The sequence below is a fragment of the Lygodium microphyllum genome, chromosome 16 (genome assembly GCF_053477565.2).
Source record: "Lygodium microphyllum isolate KBCC chromosome 16, Lygodium_microphyllum_v1.1.10, whole genome shotgun sequence".
NCBI classification, from domain to species: domain Eukaryota; kingdom Viridiplantae; phylum Streptophyta; class Polypodiopsida; order Schizaeales; family Lygodiaceae; genus Lygodium; species Lygodium microphyllum.
Window position 1 is genome coordinate 13,150,847 of NC_141150.1, and position 17,916 is coordinate 13,168,762.

General features: G+C 40.8%; 1 protein-coding gene across 1 annotated transcript in view; it reads right to left on the reverse strand.

Moving 5' to 3' along the window:
• LOC148022544 (uncharacterized) overlaps positions 1-17,916 on the reverse strand; it is a 72,885-nt gene that overhangs the window by 16,728 nt on the left and 38,241 nt on the right. Inside the window, exon 4 of the mRNA XM_087695490.1 lies at positions 8,725-8,783. Coding sequence (XP_087551616.1) covers positions 8,725-8,783 — 59 coding nt within the window. The remainder of the gene's footprint in view (positions 1-8,724; positions 8,784-17,916) is intronic.

Here is a 17,916-nt window from a genome sequence, read left to right on the forward strand (position 1 = left end):
AATTAATGTGCCTGATTATGTCATGTTGACGGACTGTGGAAAGACATATATATGCAGCAGCCTGACGGGTTTGTTGAACAAGGGAAAGAAAAATTTGTATGTAAACTCAAAAGGAGTTTGTATGGGCTGAAACAAGCACCAAGAGAATGGTATCATAAGTTTGATACATTCATGCAGTCTCAAGGCTTTCATAGAAGTCAAGTGGATCGCTGCTTGTACACCAAGAAGGCAGCAGATGGCAACCTGATTATCTTGGTTTTGTATGTTGATGGCATGCTAATTGCTGGCAGGTATACTCATGCCTTGGATTCATTGAAGTAAAGTCTTCATGGCAGCTTTGACATGAAGGATCTTGGTGATGCAAATCACATTCTTGGCATGCGAATACTCAGAGATAGATCGAAAGGCTTACTCTATCTATCTTAGCAAGAGTATATCTCTAAATTTTTGCATCGTTTCAATATGGAGGGGGGGAAAACAATTGGGGTTCCATTGCCTCCATATGTGAAACTTAGTGCAAAGGACAGCCCTACATCTGATGATGAGAAGGCTGAAATGGCCAAGATACCATACGCTTCAGCTGTTGGCAGTTTGATGTATGCTATGGTTGCTACACGTCCTGACATTGCCTTTGCAATGGGAGTGGTAGCAAATACATGGCAACCCTTGGCAAGAATTGGGATGCAATAACAGGTATTATGACATACCTCAAAGGCACAAAGGAGTTGTGCATCTACTTTGGAAAGGAGAAGGCATCTATTGTTGGCTTTACGGATGCAAACTATGCTGACCATACGAACTGCAAGAAGTCCACTTCTGGGTATGAGTTTACTTTCACAGGAGGCGGAGTCTCTTGGATCTCCAAGCTACAAAAGTGTGTTGCATTGTCTACTACAGAGGCAGAGTATGTGACTGCCACTGAGGCATGTGAGGAGGCTTTATGGCTTTCATGTCCAATGGGAGAGCTTGGCATCTCAGAGTTACATGTTCTCCATTATGATAGTCAGAGTGCTATCATGCTAGCATGGAATCTTGTCTTTCATGCAAAGACAAAGCATATACAGGTGAAGTACCACATCATTAGAGATGTACTGGGACTGTAAATGATATTTGGCAGTGTGACCACACCCAAAATGCACTAAAAAAGAAATGCACACAAAAAGAATGGGCTGAAATAATCAAAGCTCCTATGTCTCCATTAAACTCTGACAGAGTTCACAACCAAGAGATGATAGACTGACAAAATACAAGCTAACACCCCCTCCCCCCCCCCCCCCCCCCCCCGGGATCCTAGGAGTGTCTGAAGACCCAAAGAGAATCATGTGATGAATCATAGAAGCCACGATCTGCTCCCATACAAAATGGTACTCAACCTCAATGTGCTTCATGTGAGCATGAAACACGGGGTTCATTGCTAGAGTTAGAGCACCCTAGCTATCCACACACAGCTAAGCGAGTCTTGTTTGTGGAAAGCAAAGCTCTACCAATAATCCACAGACCCAAATTGCCTCCTCTGTGATAGAATAAAGAGCTCATTACTCTACCCCTATAGAAGATAATGCCATGGCAAACTCCTTCTTACTTCTCCATGAGATAGCCCTTGATCCAAGGGAGAAAGCAAAACCTGTAGTGGAGTGTCTCGAGTCCAATCTCCTATCTAAGAGATAGGCCGACACTCGGCCATACAAAACTCCTAGAACTCCTCCGAAATGTACCTGTGCTCAAAGATAAAAATGCCATATATCAACTGAGATCTCAAGACCAAGGAAGGAGTGAAGGATACCAAAATCTGGCATGTCAAACTCCTATCACAAAATTCATCTAGTACAATCCACCTCTATGAGTCACTCCTTGTAATAATCAAGTCATCCACATACAAAATGCATCTATCACCCACAACCTTATAGTAAGAGTTGGAGTCATGGTCTAATTGGTGAAAGCCATTTTGTACAAAGATCCAATCAATCTATTGGTACCAAACCCTAGGAGATTGCTTCAGGTCATAAAGAACCTTCTACAACCTATAGGCATGATCCTCCTTCCCCTACATATGAAAGACGTGAGGCTAATCAATACAAGTCTCCTCCTCTAAAATGCCATTCAAGAAGAAAGACTTCACATCCATCTGGTGAACTCGCCATCGGTGATGAGCTGCAAGAGTCAAGGCCCAAATAATAGACATAGAGGTTGTCGATGCAAGCATCTTTGCATAGTCCAAGCCTACCCTCTGTGAAAAACCCTTGGTAACAAGCCTAACCGTATGCTTATCCAAGGTGCCATCAGCCACATATTTGGTCTTATAAACCCACTTCACACCAATCACCTTCCACTTCCCTAGATGTGGAACCAACTCCCAAGTCTAATTACATTCAATAAAATCCAACTCCTCCTGCATAGCACGACACCATATATCCTCTACAAGAGCCTCATCAATAGTGGTAGGCTCATGATCCTGTAAAATCCGTGACATAAGAGCATAGTTCACACATAGTGAACTACCTTGCATGGCCTGTATCCCGACTAATCTATGTGGACTCGCCGGTGTCTCATGAAAGTGGGTCACTTCCAAATCCTGCATAAGCTTTCAATACCGTTCTAGAGCACGAACGGGCTGATCCTACTATGGAGACCTAGAGACCTCCAATATATGTAATGCACCTGTCTCAAATACGAACTCCCCCTCACTAAGTAAAGGTGCATCCCTCTCACTAGAAGAAGAGGACTCTCCCTTTGACAACTCAAGATCCCCTAAAGAAACCTAAGGGAATGGACAAGGAGTGGAAATACTCATTGAAGAAGTGTTAGCACGATTGTCATCTCATGTGTGAGTCTATGCTTGCCAATTGGGCCAAGCACATTTGTTAGTATTTTAGATATTTTATTGACTTGGCATTTTATGCCAATCGTCCAGCATTTAATGTGGGTCAACTAGCTACTAGTTATGGCCTATTTTGGGCCTTTTTATTGGGCTCCTCCTCCTCCTCCATACATACAATCACCATCATTCATCAGGTAGACTTCCTGTTGGAGAGAGGAGCCGATGTCAATGCCCATGCAGCCAATGACTCACTGTTGTATGCGGCTGTCTCTTGTTTGGTATATGGATTCCATTTCCCGAGCACATCTCTAAGTTCTCTTCTTTTGCAATGTTCGTTTGTCTTGTGTTCCTGTCTTGTGTTCAGCAATTTATTTCAGCACTTGTCTATACTTCCATTTATTGGCCCAGGCGTGGAGTGGTTGTATGATTAATTTAATGGGAAAATGAATAATAATGAAAGAATTAATCAACAGATTAATGAGAGAGAGAGAGTACAACGCTCTAGGCAATCACACTGAATGATGTCACACACTTGTGCAAAATGAGGCACGAAGTGTCTTTAAATAATAAAATATGAAACCCCAAAGGCTTAACCGTCATAGGAAACCCTAAAATTAACCCTAACCCTAGTGCCACTGTGCTAGAACACCGATGACCTACAAATCATCACGTAGCCCACGAGATGGCCTACAAACCCCCCTCCATGAAATGGGCAGACTAATCTAGAAAAAATGATAGAATCCTAGAAAATAAAAAGAAACATAAGGCCATGGTTGCACAAGTTCATCCAAGTGGATATAGCAACCTATGACAATATAGAGTATGAGAGATCATAAAACAAATGGAATCAAGTTCAAAGCTTGCCGAAAATCCTAGAACTTTGGTCGAGAAAGAGCCTTTGTGAAAAGATCTACCAAGTTGTCTTCAGTGGTTATGTAAGACAACTCTATTTCTCCAACTGACATCCACTCACCAACATAATGATAATGAGCTTCTATATGCTTTGTGCGGGCATGGAACACTAGATTGCGCACAATGGCCAAAGCACTCTGGCTATCAGTGTAGATAAATGTCAGAGCCATCTACTGCACATGAAGATCCGTAAGTAACTTACGAAGTCAAACACACTCCACGTGGCTGTGAACGCTACTCTGTACTCAGCTTCACAACTGCAAGTAGCAACCATAGTTTGAACTAAGAAACAAGAGATGTACCCAAGAAGAAGCAATTGCCACTATGAGAGATGTGAGAATCTAAACATCTAGCCCAATCACTATCAAAATATCCATGCAAAGAGAGTGAAGAATCAGCCTTGTAGAAAAGGCTAAGATCCTATGTGCCTTTAAGATACAAAAAGACATGCTTCACTGCCTGCCAATGAAGTATTGAAGGGCTATGCATATATCACTCAACTGGGAGACAGCAAACTGAAGATCAGACCTCGTGTGACATAGATAAATAAAGCATCCACCAGCTTGTTGATATAAAGTAGCATCAAAGGATTTGCTACCATCATCAAAAATGAATCTAAAACCAAGCTCCAAGGGAGTAGACACCAACTTACAATCCTCAAACTAAAAACGCTAAAGAAGCTGTCCAATATACTTGGATTGTGTCATAATGATGCCTCCCTCAATGGTGGCTAATTAGATACCCAAATAATAGTGAAGTAGACCAAGATCTATCATGGCAAATGTTTGCTGTAAACCAACCTTAAATGCTACAATTTGACCAGCATTGGTCCCAGTGACAATCATGTCATCAACATAAAGCACAAGAATAATAAATCAGATCCCTAATGTCAAATCTAAAGAGTAGCCTTGGTAGGGCTATTATGAAATCCAAGATGCAATAGATGAGAATATATGCGAGCATGCCAAGCCCGTGGAGCTTGCCTTAAACCATACAAGGCCTTCTTGAGGCAATAGACTTTGTGCTTAGAGCCTTTAATTGCCAATCCTAGAGGCTGAGAAACACATACCTCTTCAATGAGATTTCCATGGAGAAATGCCATCTTGACATCCAACTAATGCACCTCCCAATGAAAGTGGGCAACAAGAGCAAAAGTCTCCTCAAAGTCGATTCCTTGTTGTTGGGCATAGCCCTTGGCAATAAGGCAGGCTTTGTACCTATCAATAGAACCATCTGATTTTCTTTTAATTTTATAAACCCATTTGGTACCTATGGCACGCTTGCTGTGAGGCAAGTCACATAGCTCCCAAGTGGCATTCTAATGGATGGAATCAATCTCTGCCTTCATTGCTTCCACCCAACAATCATCTAAAAAAACATATTTATAACATAGAGGTTCTTCATTGCATGTTGTAGCCACCAATGCACATGCAAAAGGATTACCTTGATCCTTACGAGCAGAGGCTCATGTGCGGGCAATCAAAGGAAGGAGGCTGTTTGCTGTCCAAAAGAGTGTCTAACAACCACCAAGGGACTCTTTTAGTCTGTTGAATTTCAGCTCTTGTATACTCCAATTGATCCAAAATAGGGGGCTGCTCTTCAGATAAGGTATCATGTTTCTATTGTGGCTGTAAATAAGGCTGAAAAAACTGCTATAATATATCTGTAGATGGTGGAAATGACAGCTGAGAAGAAGTATCAGCCATGGAACCATTATGGAAAAGCGGTACTAGGCGGTCAAAGATGTCTGAAGCATCAATAGTAGGCTGTTTTTGACAATCCAACAAGGAGTAAGAAGCATTTTCAGCAAAGATAACATCTTTGCTAACAATAACCTTGCTTGTAGAGGGTTGATAAAGCCGGTACCCTTTACTATCATGACTATATCCGATAAATATCCAACGAACAGCCTTATCATCCACCTTATGCCTTTTCTGAGAAGGCACATAAACATAGGCTAATGATCTGAAAATCCTCATACGAGAGAAAGAAGGCTTCGAACCAATCCACACCTCATAAGGAGTGATGGTGCGTAAAGCTCTTGTGGGACACCTGTTCAAAACATAAGCAGCACATAGAATAGCATCAAACCAAAAGGAACTAGGTAAATTCTTACTCTTTAGCATGCATCTTGCCATCTCCAAGAGTGACCTATTCTTCCGCTCTGCTACTACATTTTGTTGTGGGGAGTAAGGGATGGTGCATTGATGATGAATACCTCGGGATGCAAGATACTCTGAAAATTGTTTGAAAGATATTCACCACCCCTATCAATGCGAAGGGTTTGAATGCGAAAGCCACTTTGGTTTTTCACCATGGGAATAAAAGTCTTGAAGCAAAAGAAGACTTCAAACTTAGATTTCAGCCCATATACCCAAGTAAATTGGGATTTGTCATCTATGAATGTGACAAAATATAAAAATCCACCAATGGATTTGGTCTGCATATGACCACAAACATCACTCTGAAGGAGATGCAAAATAGATGGCGAATGAACATGAGAATCCTTAGGAAAGGAGAATCAATGCATCTTACTAAGTAAACAGCCTTCACAAATCTAACTTGATGACAAGTGAATTTTTGGAAGATCTTTGACCATATCCTCAAACTCGAGCTTCATCAATGCTCGATTGCAACAATAAATGCAGTCTGCTAAAAAAAATGCCACAAATAATATCATGGTAGTTTGAACAATGTGTGACTGACAATAGGTGAAATCCAACTAACAGGAATAAGAACCGGGCCTAAAATAGGAGAAATGCATGCTAAAATACTAGAGCTCCCATGTCTCCGTCAAACTCTGCTAGGAACTCATAACCAAGAGATGAAAGACTGACAACACTCAAAGTGACAGGCTAGCATTCCCTCTCAGATCTTCGGAGTCACTGTAGACCCAACAATCTCATGTGATAAAACATAGAAGACTTAGGCAAAGGATTCATGAAGAGATGCATTGCATTGTCCTCGGTAGAACGGTAGGCTACCGCTAACTCACAATCCACAATCCGCTCTCAAACATAGTGGTACTGAACCTCCATTGCTTCATGCGAGCATGAAACATGGGGTTCATTGCCAAAGCGACGACACTTTGGAGGTCCACGCACAACTTCGTAGGCCTTGTGTGTGAAAGGCCGATCTCCGCCAACAAACGATGGAGCCAAACTGCCTCCATAGTTGTAGAACAAAGGGCACAATACTCAGCCATTGTAGATGAAAGAGCCACAGTAGGCTACTTCGTACTACTCCAAGAGATAGCTCTCGATCCAAGGGAGAAGGCATAATCAATAGTGGACCACCATGAGTCCACATCACCTGCCCAATCAAAGTCACTCCATCTTGAAAGTGTGGCCTCCTCTCCATACATGATCCCATAGGATCAAGCCCCCTGTAGATAGCACAGAACGCGCAAGGCAGCCCACCACTGAGCTTAAGTAGGAATCTTCATGAAAAGACAACAAAGCCCCCACAAAAGAGATGTCCAACCAAGTATGGATCAGCCAAAGATGATAGAGAGAAATAGAGTGCCCGCAACATGGACAATCAATATATCACAAACCAAGAGATGATAGACTAGTGAGGAGAGCAATAGAGTGCCTGCAACATGGACAATTGATGGATCACACAAGTATATATGGTGAGCATTGAATAAATGCAATGGATGTTTTGGCTCCCCTTATTGCTTTCATGTTTAACATGACCCTTGCAAAAGGCTTTCCAGATAAGTGGACCATACATAACATAGTGCCCATCCATGAGTCTACAGATCCTCTAGACCTAGGGAATTACATGACCATCATGGTGGACCATACACTCACCAAGATATATGGGGTAGTGCTGGCCCAGCACCTATGCCAAGAAAGGAAATCTTAGAGCAATAGAATAGGCTAGATTCGAACGAGGGTTCTCCACACTAGACCACATCTTTATCTTAAGAGCCATGATTGAGCAAGCAAAGGCCAAGAAAAAGAGACTCTACTACTGCATTGTGGATTTCGGTAAAGCCTTTGATAAGTCCCACTAGACAAATTACAATAGAGGCTACAAATATTAGGGATCCCACCGAACATGATTTGGGGTATCTATGTACTATGTGAGAGGGTGATGGATCGAGTCAAATGCCCATGATGATTCTTAGATAAGATCTCTAGCACCATCAAAGTCAAGTACATTGGGAGGAGATGATGTGGACATTGCAAGTACATTGGTCTCTATTGTGCTTTACACCAACAATATCATCTTAGTTTTTGAGTCACAAGAGGGTCTACAGTGATATCTCCATGCCCTGCATGACTTCTACACGCAACATGGATTGACAATTAATCTTGGAAAAACCAAGATCCTAATTTTCAACACATCAACTCCAGTGAGAAGGAGATCAATCTTTTGGCTAGGGACTGAACAAGTGGAGGTTGTGGACTTGTATGTCTACCTAGGCTCACTTTCACTGCATCTGCTAGGAGATTTACCATGGCACAAGTAGCAAGAGGTCCACTCCTATTTGTATCAGCTAGGACTTTTTGTTAGCTTCTAGCCCTAAGAGTTCTTAGCTTTCTTTTATTGTTCATTTATATTTACTATTCTTTTTAGATAGTTGTATTATCACACAAATGGCTGTAACTCATGGTCTTATAAGTCATGTTGGCCTTTTGTTGACATTAATAAATCATCTCTCTCTCTCTCTCTCTCTCTCTCTCTCTCTCTCTCTCTCTCTCTCTCTCTCTCTCTAACACACATATACGTGTGTGTGTGTGTGTGTGTGTGCGCGCGCGCGCTGTACGCACATTAAATCCACATTACTTATATCTACCATCTTCTTTCCACAAATTTTCATTTATAGTTCCATAAACACAAACATTGTTTCTTGCATTTCATTTACATTCTTTCTAGCATTACCTTAACATACTTCAGCAATACCATTATCAATACTTTAGGCTCTTATTTAGGCAATCACACAAAGTTCTAAAGTACTGTCGAGAGATTCAAAACAAGCTTACCTAAGTTTACTAGCAACCATCCTCAAAGCCTCTTGAACTTGTGGAAGCTCACCAGAAATCTAAAAGAAGAGAAAGAATAGTATGTTTATTATCCAAGCCGTCATAAGCAATTTTGATACGTAAAATTCTTAACTGTATTTTGTTCACCAAAATGTGTTTCAAATCATTCTCTATACTAGGAAGTAAAAAAAGGTACTCACACCATGGCGCAAAATAATATTTAGTCCAAAGCATCTAGAAAGGCTTACTATATAGTATGTAATCAATGAATCGACTTAACTTGCCCATATGATATTGAAAAGATGCAACTAAAATACCACTTCTCATCCTTAGTATGTATCAACAACCTCCTATTCGCAAAAAAGGGGAAAAAAAACCCAAAAAAAAAAATCTACCTACTAGCTCCGAAATAGCATTATGAGCCCAAGTCACACCTAAAAATACTTCAAGAAAATCAACTCATACACTTTCCAAAGCTACTACATGGGATTTCCAAAACAAGTGAAAAGAGAGATATTGTGGTTTTGCCAAATACACGTGGACTCGTAGACAGCTTGTCAAAATACTTGAGGAAAAGCTTCCTTTTGTGCAAGTATGCCATACAACTACTTTGCAATGAGATTCTTGTATTCTAAACCATAGAAAACTCATAACCACCGAGTCTAATTTCCATAATTTTCTCCTCCTCATGACAGTACTTATGGAGAGGTTCACAATTATTTAACCTCTCTCATACCCTAATATATTTAGAAATAATGAAAGGAGTGATATGCATGAACATCTCGCAAGAATGGCTCTTGATGATAATTCCTCAACAAATATACTTGCTTGATGAAATTCTTGGTACTGAGTCAGGCAATCCATAACTGAGAGGAGTGTTAGCAAATATGTCAGCTCATGTTTGAATTTGTGCATGCTTTAGGGCTGGGCATTATTAAAGATATTTTAGGCATTTTTTACAATCTTCATATTGATCATATTTAGAATCTATTGCTGGCCGACCAGCGTTAAATGTTGGCTGACCTAATCATATTGAGGACATATTTTTGTCCTATTTATTTAGGCTCTTCCTCCTAAGTCAGTTAGTCACTCACCATCGCACTTGTGGATCTTCTGCTGGGGACAGGAGCCAATGTTGGTGCCCACAACCTATGACTCACTGTTGTATGCAACTGTCTCGTGTTGGATATATGGATTCCATTTCCCGAGTATACATCTAAGTTCTCATCAGCATTGTGTTCTTCAGTGTTTCTTCTTTCCTTTCTCTTTTGTCTTGTGTTCAACAATTTATTTCACCACATATTTATGCTTCCATTGCTACATCCACTTCTAACATGGTATTAGATTCCAAGTTCTATGCTCCTATTGTATTTTCTTTGCTAATTTCAAGACTCTTTTGACCATTGCTCATCAAGCGACTGTTGTTCTAACCAGGCGCCCTATTTACCTGCGTTTTTTGCTAATGTCAGCATCCATATAGCCTATATCAATCTCTCTGCTGCCTGCATTTCTGATCCAGCCTGCATTTTGGTGTTTTTGCATCTCCTCTTGGATGGGCGGCTGCATCATCAGACCATTTTTGTTGTTTCACGCAGTTTCTGGCTGATTTTTTGTCTTTTCGCAACAGATTTCTTCTTGTTTTGGTCAAATTTTGGTGAATACTGCATGTGAACTCTCATTTTCTGCAATCCATGTGTGTGGCTTGGCTGTGTTCCCTCCCCAAATACCTTCTTTTCTCTCCTTACCTTCTCTTCCTCTATAGATGGCTCCTCCGTACACATCCACTCCTGATGAGTTACATGCACCTAACTATCTCACTTGGAGTGTTGTGATGAAGCTTGGTTTGTGCAAAAGCAGTTATGGTACGTAGTATGTGGAGCTATTCCTCGTCCTCAACGTCCTACTCGGACATCGGATGATTTTGATGAAGACAACCATGAGGAAGTGGTGCTTACATGGGATTGAGATGATGCACGTGCCTATTCGGCCTTACTTCGATGTATTTCCAAAGAAGTCCTCCCAAAGGTTACCTCCTGCTCGGACATCTTCTCAAGTATGGATGACCCCCATAAGGGCAGTCACTCTTTATGGCCAGCTCCAGCAAATTATATTTGAGGCCAAAGATACTGTCTAGTCTTTTCTACTTTGTGAGACCCAAATCCAAGACTAGCTTCGACAAATTCAGTCTGCCCTTCCAAAGGCTTATCTTATTGAACCCGTACTCTCCAAACTCCCTCTGGTGTTTGATGGAGTGGCGAATGCTTTGAGGGCACAGGCATCATCCACTCCTATCAATTTTACACATATGACATCGATGCTACTTGAGCATGAGGCATCTTTGCGGTTACAAGGGCGGCTTTTATCATCTTATGGAGGTTCCAATGAGGCTTTTGTAGCTTCAGCCAAGGGTTCGAAGAAGAAGACCTAGTGTTACCACTCTGGGAAGAAAGGTCATTTACGGAAGGACTGCAAAGAGTTAGTGGCTTCCAAAAACATGAAAAAAAGACGAAACGGGATGCAGACTCCTCGGACAAGTCATCCTCTTCCTCAAACTCCAACTCCAATCCTCATGCCACAGCGAAGGCCAAGGGGTGGAAGGGATCAACTTCTTCAGCTCACAGGAAGGGATTGATGGCCCCTTCCTCTACTGCTTACTAGTGGTGGTGATGACGGCATCCCTCACGACTCTCCAATGCCAAAGGGAGTGAGAGGATGGAGAGATGGGGGCAGCCACGTCTCATCTATACATCTATACCGATGCAGAAGATCCGAAGAGAGACTTCCCTAACGCATCGATTGAAGTCTAGTAGGTTCAAATCCTGGAGCTAGGATTAACATCCAGGTTCATGATGGGTTGTTTGACAGAGAATGGGATTGGTTCCTAGTCATGAGTTCACATGAGGGGACACTTTGACGGTCTAGCCGCGACTCCATGGTCACATATGTTCCAGAGGATATCCCCTTTGAGCTGCACTTGAGCATGTCTTGAGCCCTCTCCCTCACCCGCGGTGCTAAGTCGCGTCGAATGCGTGTTGATTGTTGTATGGTTTGTGATTCATTATCATTGTACCATTCTATTGTATCAAATCACCCATGATCTGAGAGAGGGTGTTAGCAGATATGTCATTTCATATGTGAGTCTGTGCATGCTTTAGGGTTGGGCATTATTTAGGTTATTTTAGGCATTTTTTCTGGTCTTCATATTGATCATATTTAGCATTTATTGCTGGCCAATCTGATCATGTTCAAGACATTTTTTTTACTATTTATTCAGGCTCTTCCTCCCTAGTCACTTAGTCACTCACCATCACACTTGTAGATCTTCTGTTGGGGAGAGGAGCCACTGTCGATGCCCACAACCAGTGACTCACCATTGTATGCGATTTGTCTCATGTTGGATATATGGATTCCATTTCCCGAGCATACATCTGAGTTCTCATCTGTATTGTGTTCTTCAGTGTTCCTTCTTTCCTCCCTCTTTTGTCTTGTGTTCAATAGTTTATTTCAGCACATGTTTATGCTTCCGTTAATGCATCCACTTTTGACAAGGAGGTGAAAGCCCAAGTCTCAAACTTATAGGACTTTCAAGATAGAGCTTGAAGATGGACGGTCAGGCAATAAAGGCATGGTGCCAACACCACAAATAGGTATCAGGAACCAATGTAATGTCACCAACAACAATTGTACCCTAATGAGTATGGAGATCCTAGAGCCAATCTCCTCATAGAGTAGGACTTGATGCATCAATTTCAATGTCTCAAAAGAATCGAAGAAAGCTCCAACTCATGGATGTGAAAAAACATGGACTCGATAGTAATAGCATGTGTAGAAATAGAGGTAGAGAAAAGCTCTATCGTAGCTCCTTCCTTTGCTCTCAGACAAAGGTGAGGGTATTTCTTCCAACACTTCTCCTAAGGGCACAAGGTCACCACACTATCTTGACACTTAAAACATCCTTTGAGCTTCCCCTATGCATCTGTATTAGAGTCAAAAGATAACTCCAATTTCTTGGCTTCCTCTTCCCTTTCTTTTACTTGGCTTGTTCTTTACCCAAAAATGATGCCGCAAAAGAGTGGTTCTATGCTCCAATTTCACAAAAATATGTCTCCTTGTGACATGCATCTCATTCTAGCACCATCACAACCAGCTTCTCCCAAGTGGTAGTATCCCTTGTACAAGAGATGAGAAGATTGGTATAGAAGACATCATACACATAAGGGGAGATGTGACAGAGGGATGCAATCTCATTTTGAATCTCCCCCATCTTAATGATGTGGTCCTTAACTATAGGGGAATTTGTGATAAAGAGAGGTCAAAATTCAACTAAGGATCATGTGATACCCGAATGTCTAGAGACCTAGAAACAAATGCCAATCTGGTCCAAACTTTTGTTGTGTTGTAGATACAACTTACATGCATGAACACAAAATCTATACACCTAGAAAATAGTTGGCTCTAATGTTGAGCCGATCCAATAAAGCAATCGAGACTAAGGTCGCTCCTACATAGGGATCCACGATAGATAGGTGATGAGGGATTGTCACGAAATCCCCAAAGTCAAAAATATTGAGGATGCACCTTGACATTACATAACCATAGAGAATAATTCATCCCATCCAGCTTTTCAAAAGTGGAAAGAGAGGGTAAGACAAACACCTAAACGGGGGGTGTCATAATGGACTACTAGCCACATAAGATGAAGCAAAGATAGAATGATCTGAAGGTGATTGGGAAGGAACCAGATCACAATCTGTCTATCGATCCGCATCATGATCTTAGTCTCGATCTCACATCTCCATGACAATCCTCACGATCACAGTGATTGAAACGTCAATCATCTCGGTCTTGAATGTCACTTCCACAATCCTAGTGGTCCTAATCCACACGATGCTAGCAATCCTTCTAGTTTGCCATTTGTATCCTTCGAGGAAAGGTAAGAAAACTTCTTGCAACTGCTGATGTGGAAAACAACCTATAGGATGATGATGTCAGCTTGCTGAGCTTTGTTCCGCTGCTGATCAGCAATAGATTGGTGTCTAAAAATCAATTGAATAGTCCTCGGGGCTCAAAAGATCAAAGGCAACTGATTGAAGATAAGGTCCTTCAAAAGCAAAGTGACACAAAGCTAGGAATCAGGATAGTAAAAACAAGTTATGTTCAGCCTGAAATTGAGTCAATCATATTGCCATATTTCAGTAGTGATGTGTGTGAACACATCACTACTAAAATAGGGCCACTATGTGTCAACACACATAGGACCGCTAGGGCACGGGCACTTCTTTCCCTCTCCAGGAGGTTTTTTTCCCCCAGTCTTGTATATATCCCTATTCACTTCACGGTATAAATCTTCTCTATTGATACTACTCAATACACTTTCCGTTGCACTCTCTCAAGCTGCTTCTTTTCCAAGCTATCTCTATGCATTCCTGCAACCCTAAATCCAACAATTGGTATCAGAGCGAGCTTCAACCTATTCAGCATTGTTAACACCCTCTGCTTGATTTGCTTTGATTGGAATGAGATTTGAGGTGCAACCGCAGGTCCTCAAATACTATAGAGATCTCATAAGAATGGTGTCATCGCATTTTTTTAGTTGGGTTTGTTTTGGCCTCCATAATTCCATTCGCAGCACTACGTAAGTAACTTGGTCCTTTTGTGCAAAATTTTCAATAAAAGCTAATTCTACAAGCCATAAAACTTTTAGTCTCCTTTGTATTGTGCTATATAGTACACCTTGATTCTCTGCATATTTTTTTCTATATGTACAACTTTTGCAAGAAGTACACTCAATGCCCATGGTTAGCAACAATGATGTATTTCGTATGTTGGCTATTGAGGACAAGTTAGATGGAACCAACTATCCATTGTTGGCTTATATGATGAGACATGTATTGGTTGTGCAAGGTACAAAGTGGGCATTTCAAACACAATGCAATTATGATCCTTCTTTACATGATTCTTGCAAGCTTGTTGTGGAAACAAACGTATAATACTTTGTTAGGACTTTCACACTTACAGATCTTCTGTATGTACCAAAGATCAAGAAGTGTTTATTGTCAATTTCTACACTTGGAAAGAGCGGCTTGAGTGTCAAGTTTGTTCATGACAAATGTACAATTCATGACCTCTCTTGTAGTCATATAATTATTACATTTCGTTTACTATGTTGCAAGATGTGCAAGCTCAATAACTATGGTAAATGTATGAACAGCATGGCACAGTTGCAAATTCATAGGCTATTGCAGATTCAAAATTTTAGCATACATATTTTAGTCATCTCAACTTTGCTAGTTTGTTACACATGCAAAAAACTAATATAGAATCTTTATTGCTTCAGGAGCATATTACCTAAAACACATTGTGCTTCCTTTCCAAAAGATGGTTCAATGAGAGTCTTCCGGAAACTACAAGTTATACACAATGATGTTTGTGGCCCAATGTAAATACCATATTTTGATAACAAGCTATCCTTCATGACTTTCATTGATGATTACTCTAAACATACATGGATATATGGTTTGAAAGCTAAGTCTAAAGTATTTTGATACTTCAAGGAGTTTGTAAGCATGGCTGAAAATTTGTTAAGATGTGAAGTGGGCACTCTCTGTCCTAATCCCCCAAGGGGGGAGGGGAAGGAAATAGAGTATATGTCTAGGGAATTAATGCATTTCTAACTCAATTCCAGATAAAACACCAATACACAATGTCATATATACCACAGCAAAATGTTGTACCTAAGAGAAACAAACAGATCTCTCCTGGCGATGACACGATGCATGATTAAAAGTTAGGCTTTGTCACATTGTTTTGGTTGGAGACTATTTTATGTGTAGCTTATGTACTTTACAAGTGTCCCACTAAGGCACTACAATCTATTACTCCATAACAGGCTTGGCATGGTAAATTGCCATATGTTTCTCCCTTGTGCATTTTTAGTTGCTTGGCTTGTGCTTTAATACGAGTGCAACAACACAAGATATTGAATAATAACATTTGTTAGGTTAGGATTCAATAACATGTATATACTCATACACACTCACAATGAAAAATTGAACAGCAAGAGGAGAGTTGTTGGAAAGTCACATCCACTATGTGAGAATGATAATGACAGGATAATCCCTAAGGTACTAAAGAACCACACCCATTAGCAAGTATTCACGCAAGGATAAAACCCTTCTCCAACTAGAAGGTTAAAAGCGTGGAAAAGGTTCACACTAGTGCTATAGAGAGACACGATAAGTGTATGAAATTCCCCTGGAGTGAATGATAGAAACATATGAATGAAATTAGTAAATCAATCCCCAAATAGTAAATAAGCCTAAAGCCTTGCAAAAGGCTTCAAACTTCTCTCTAAAGAGATGTAAACAAGTCTGCCAAGTTGTCTTGTGTAGGGATATAAACCATAGTTGTCGAGTACGAAAGATACGATACAATAAGGTACGATAAAATACGGTACTAAATGGTAAGGTACAGTACAATATTAGTTTTAAAAAATTTAACGTTAATTTTTTTTAACCATAAATTATTAAATGATAGAATACATGTTTGAAGTGAAAATAGCCATTTCATTACAAAATAAGATGAAAACACAAGGGTGGGACCGTGGCCATCACGGTCACATGGGCTGTGCAAAACATGTGATACAACTACAGTCTAGTACATCCATAGATGATAGTCCATGGATGATGCATCATAATGGCATCATGCATGTGGATACAATGATAGTAGATACAAAAAAGAGAGAGATCTATGAATCTATGATGAGGCATCACTATCATCATCATCATTAGAACCCTTTGAGTGCTCATCAAGAGAGTCTAAAGATGACTCCTCAGCATCGGATGATGAGACATACTCATACTTATTCTCACTAATGAGGTTACCATCATCATCAAATGATGGCTCCCTAGGTGGCAGCTATGTAGGCAAGGGAGGAATGTCATCATGAGGCACAAGATGTGAGCTACTAGAGCCCCACCTTACATACTGCAAGCCGCTTGAACCACCCCTCCTTGATATTGGAGGACGCCAAATGACCATGCTTCTACTACCACCTACTCGGAACTCCTCGCCCACCAGCACGCTAACTACGAGTGTCACAAGTATCTGTTGCTATAAGCTCTCTATAGAGCTCTGCAAAAATCATCTCCTCGTCCACCTCCTTATGTACACTCAGAAGAGTGTCACTCAGCAACTTCAATGCATTAACATTCACCTATATAATGCACATAAGATTGTAAATGCTAAAGTCTAAATTATAAAGTATAAACTTCAAAGTTCAAAGTTTTTTAAAAAATAAATAAATTTTATGATTAATTGTTTAAACTTTACCTGCTTCGGACTATCCATGCTTATTGAAGCCCTCATCACATGTAAGTTTATGCAGCAATAGACTAGCCGCTCTAACTGTTGTACGCTAAGCCGATTGAATCTTCGTGTAAATAAGAGAATAGGCACTCCAATTTCTCTCACATGCACCCGAAGAGCAATCTTAGGCAAGGACCCTCATAGTTAAGAGTTAAAGGGTCTCCAATGCATATCCAAAGTTTTGCCACCAAAATAAAGGCTTCACAAGTGACTCTCTCCTCCAACAAGTGGGAGAAGCAAAAGCCACATGCCCTCTCTAATCTGCATAGCATCCTAACTCCTCCAACACTGCAATGTGATCATCCGTAGGACCACACAAGTCAAATAAGCAAATTGATCTGAACGAAGCTCTCAATCATCCTTTTTCATTGGAGACTTGTAGGCAGGATATACCAATGCGGTAAAACCATGGATGGGCTTATACATCCATGGCCATCTCCTCTCTACTATCTCTAAAACATGTGCACATTGTGTCTCTGTGATCATTGTACAAGCACGTGCCTCCACCAATGCCGCTCTAAAGAAGTGAATAAGAAGGCCCATGGTGAACCCCTTGCAATCACTCATACGTAACACTCTATAAAAGGAAGTCAGGACAATGACAATGGCACAGACTTTCTGCCCAAACTACTCATTAAGGCAGAAGCGCTGCATGCCTTCGGCCTTCTCTGTCTCATGCTCATCCCACTCATTCCATATAGTAGACGCCACTATCTCAAGACACACCACACCTCATAAAGACGCTCCAACAATAACCACATGTAAGCAAACCAAGTTGAAGATGGCTTTTTCAACTCCAATGTGCTATGCTCACGATACATCGCA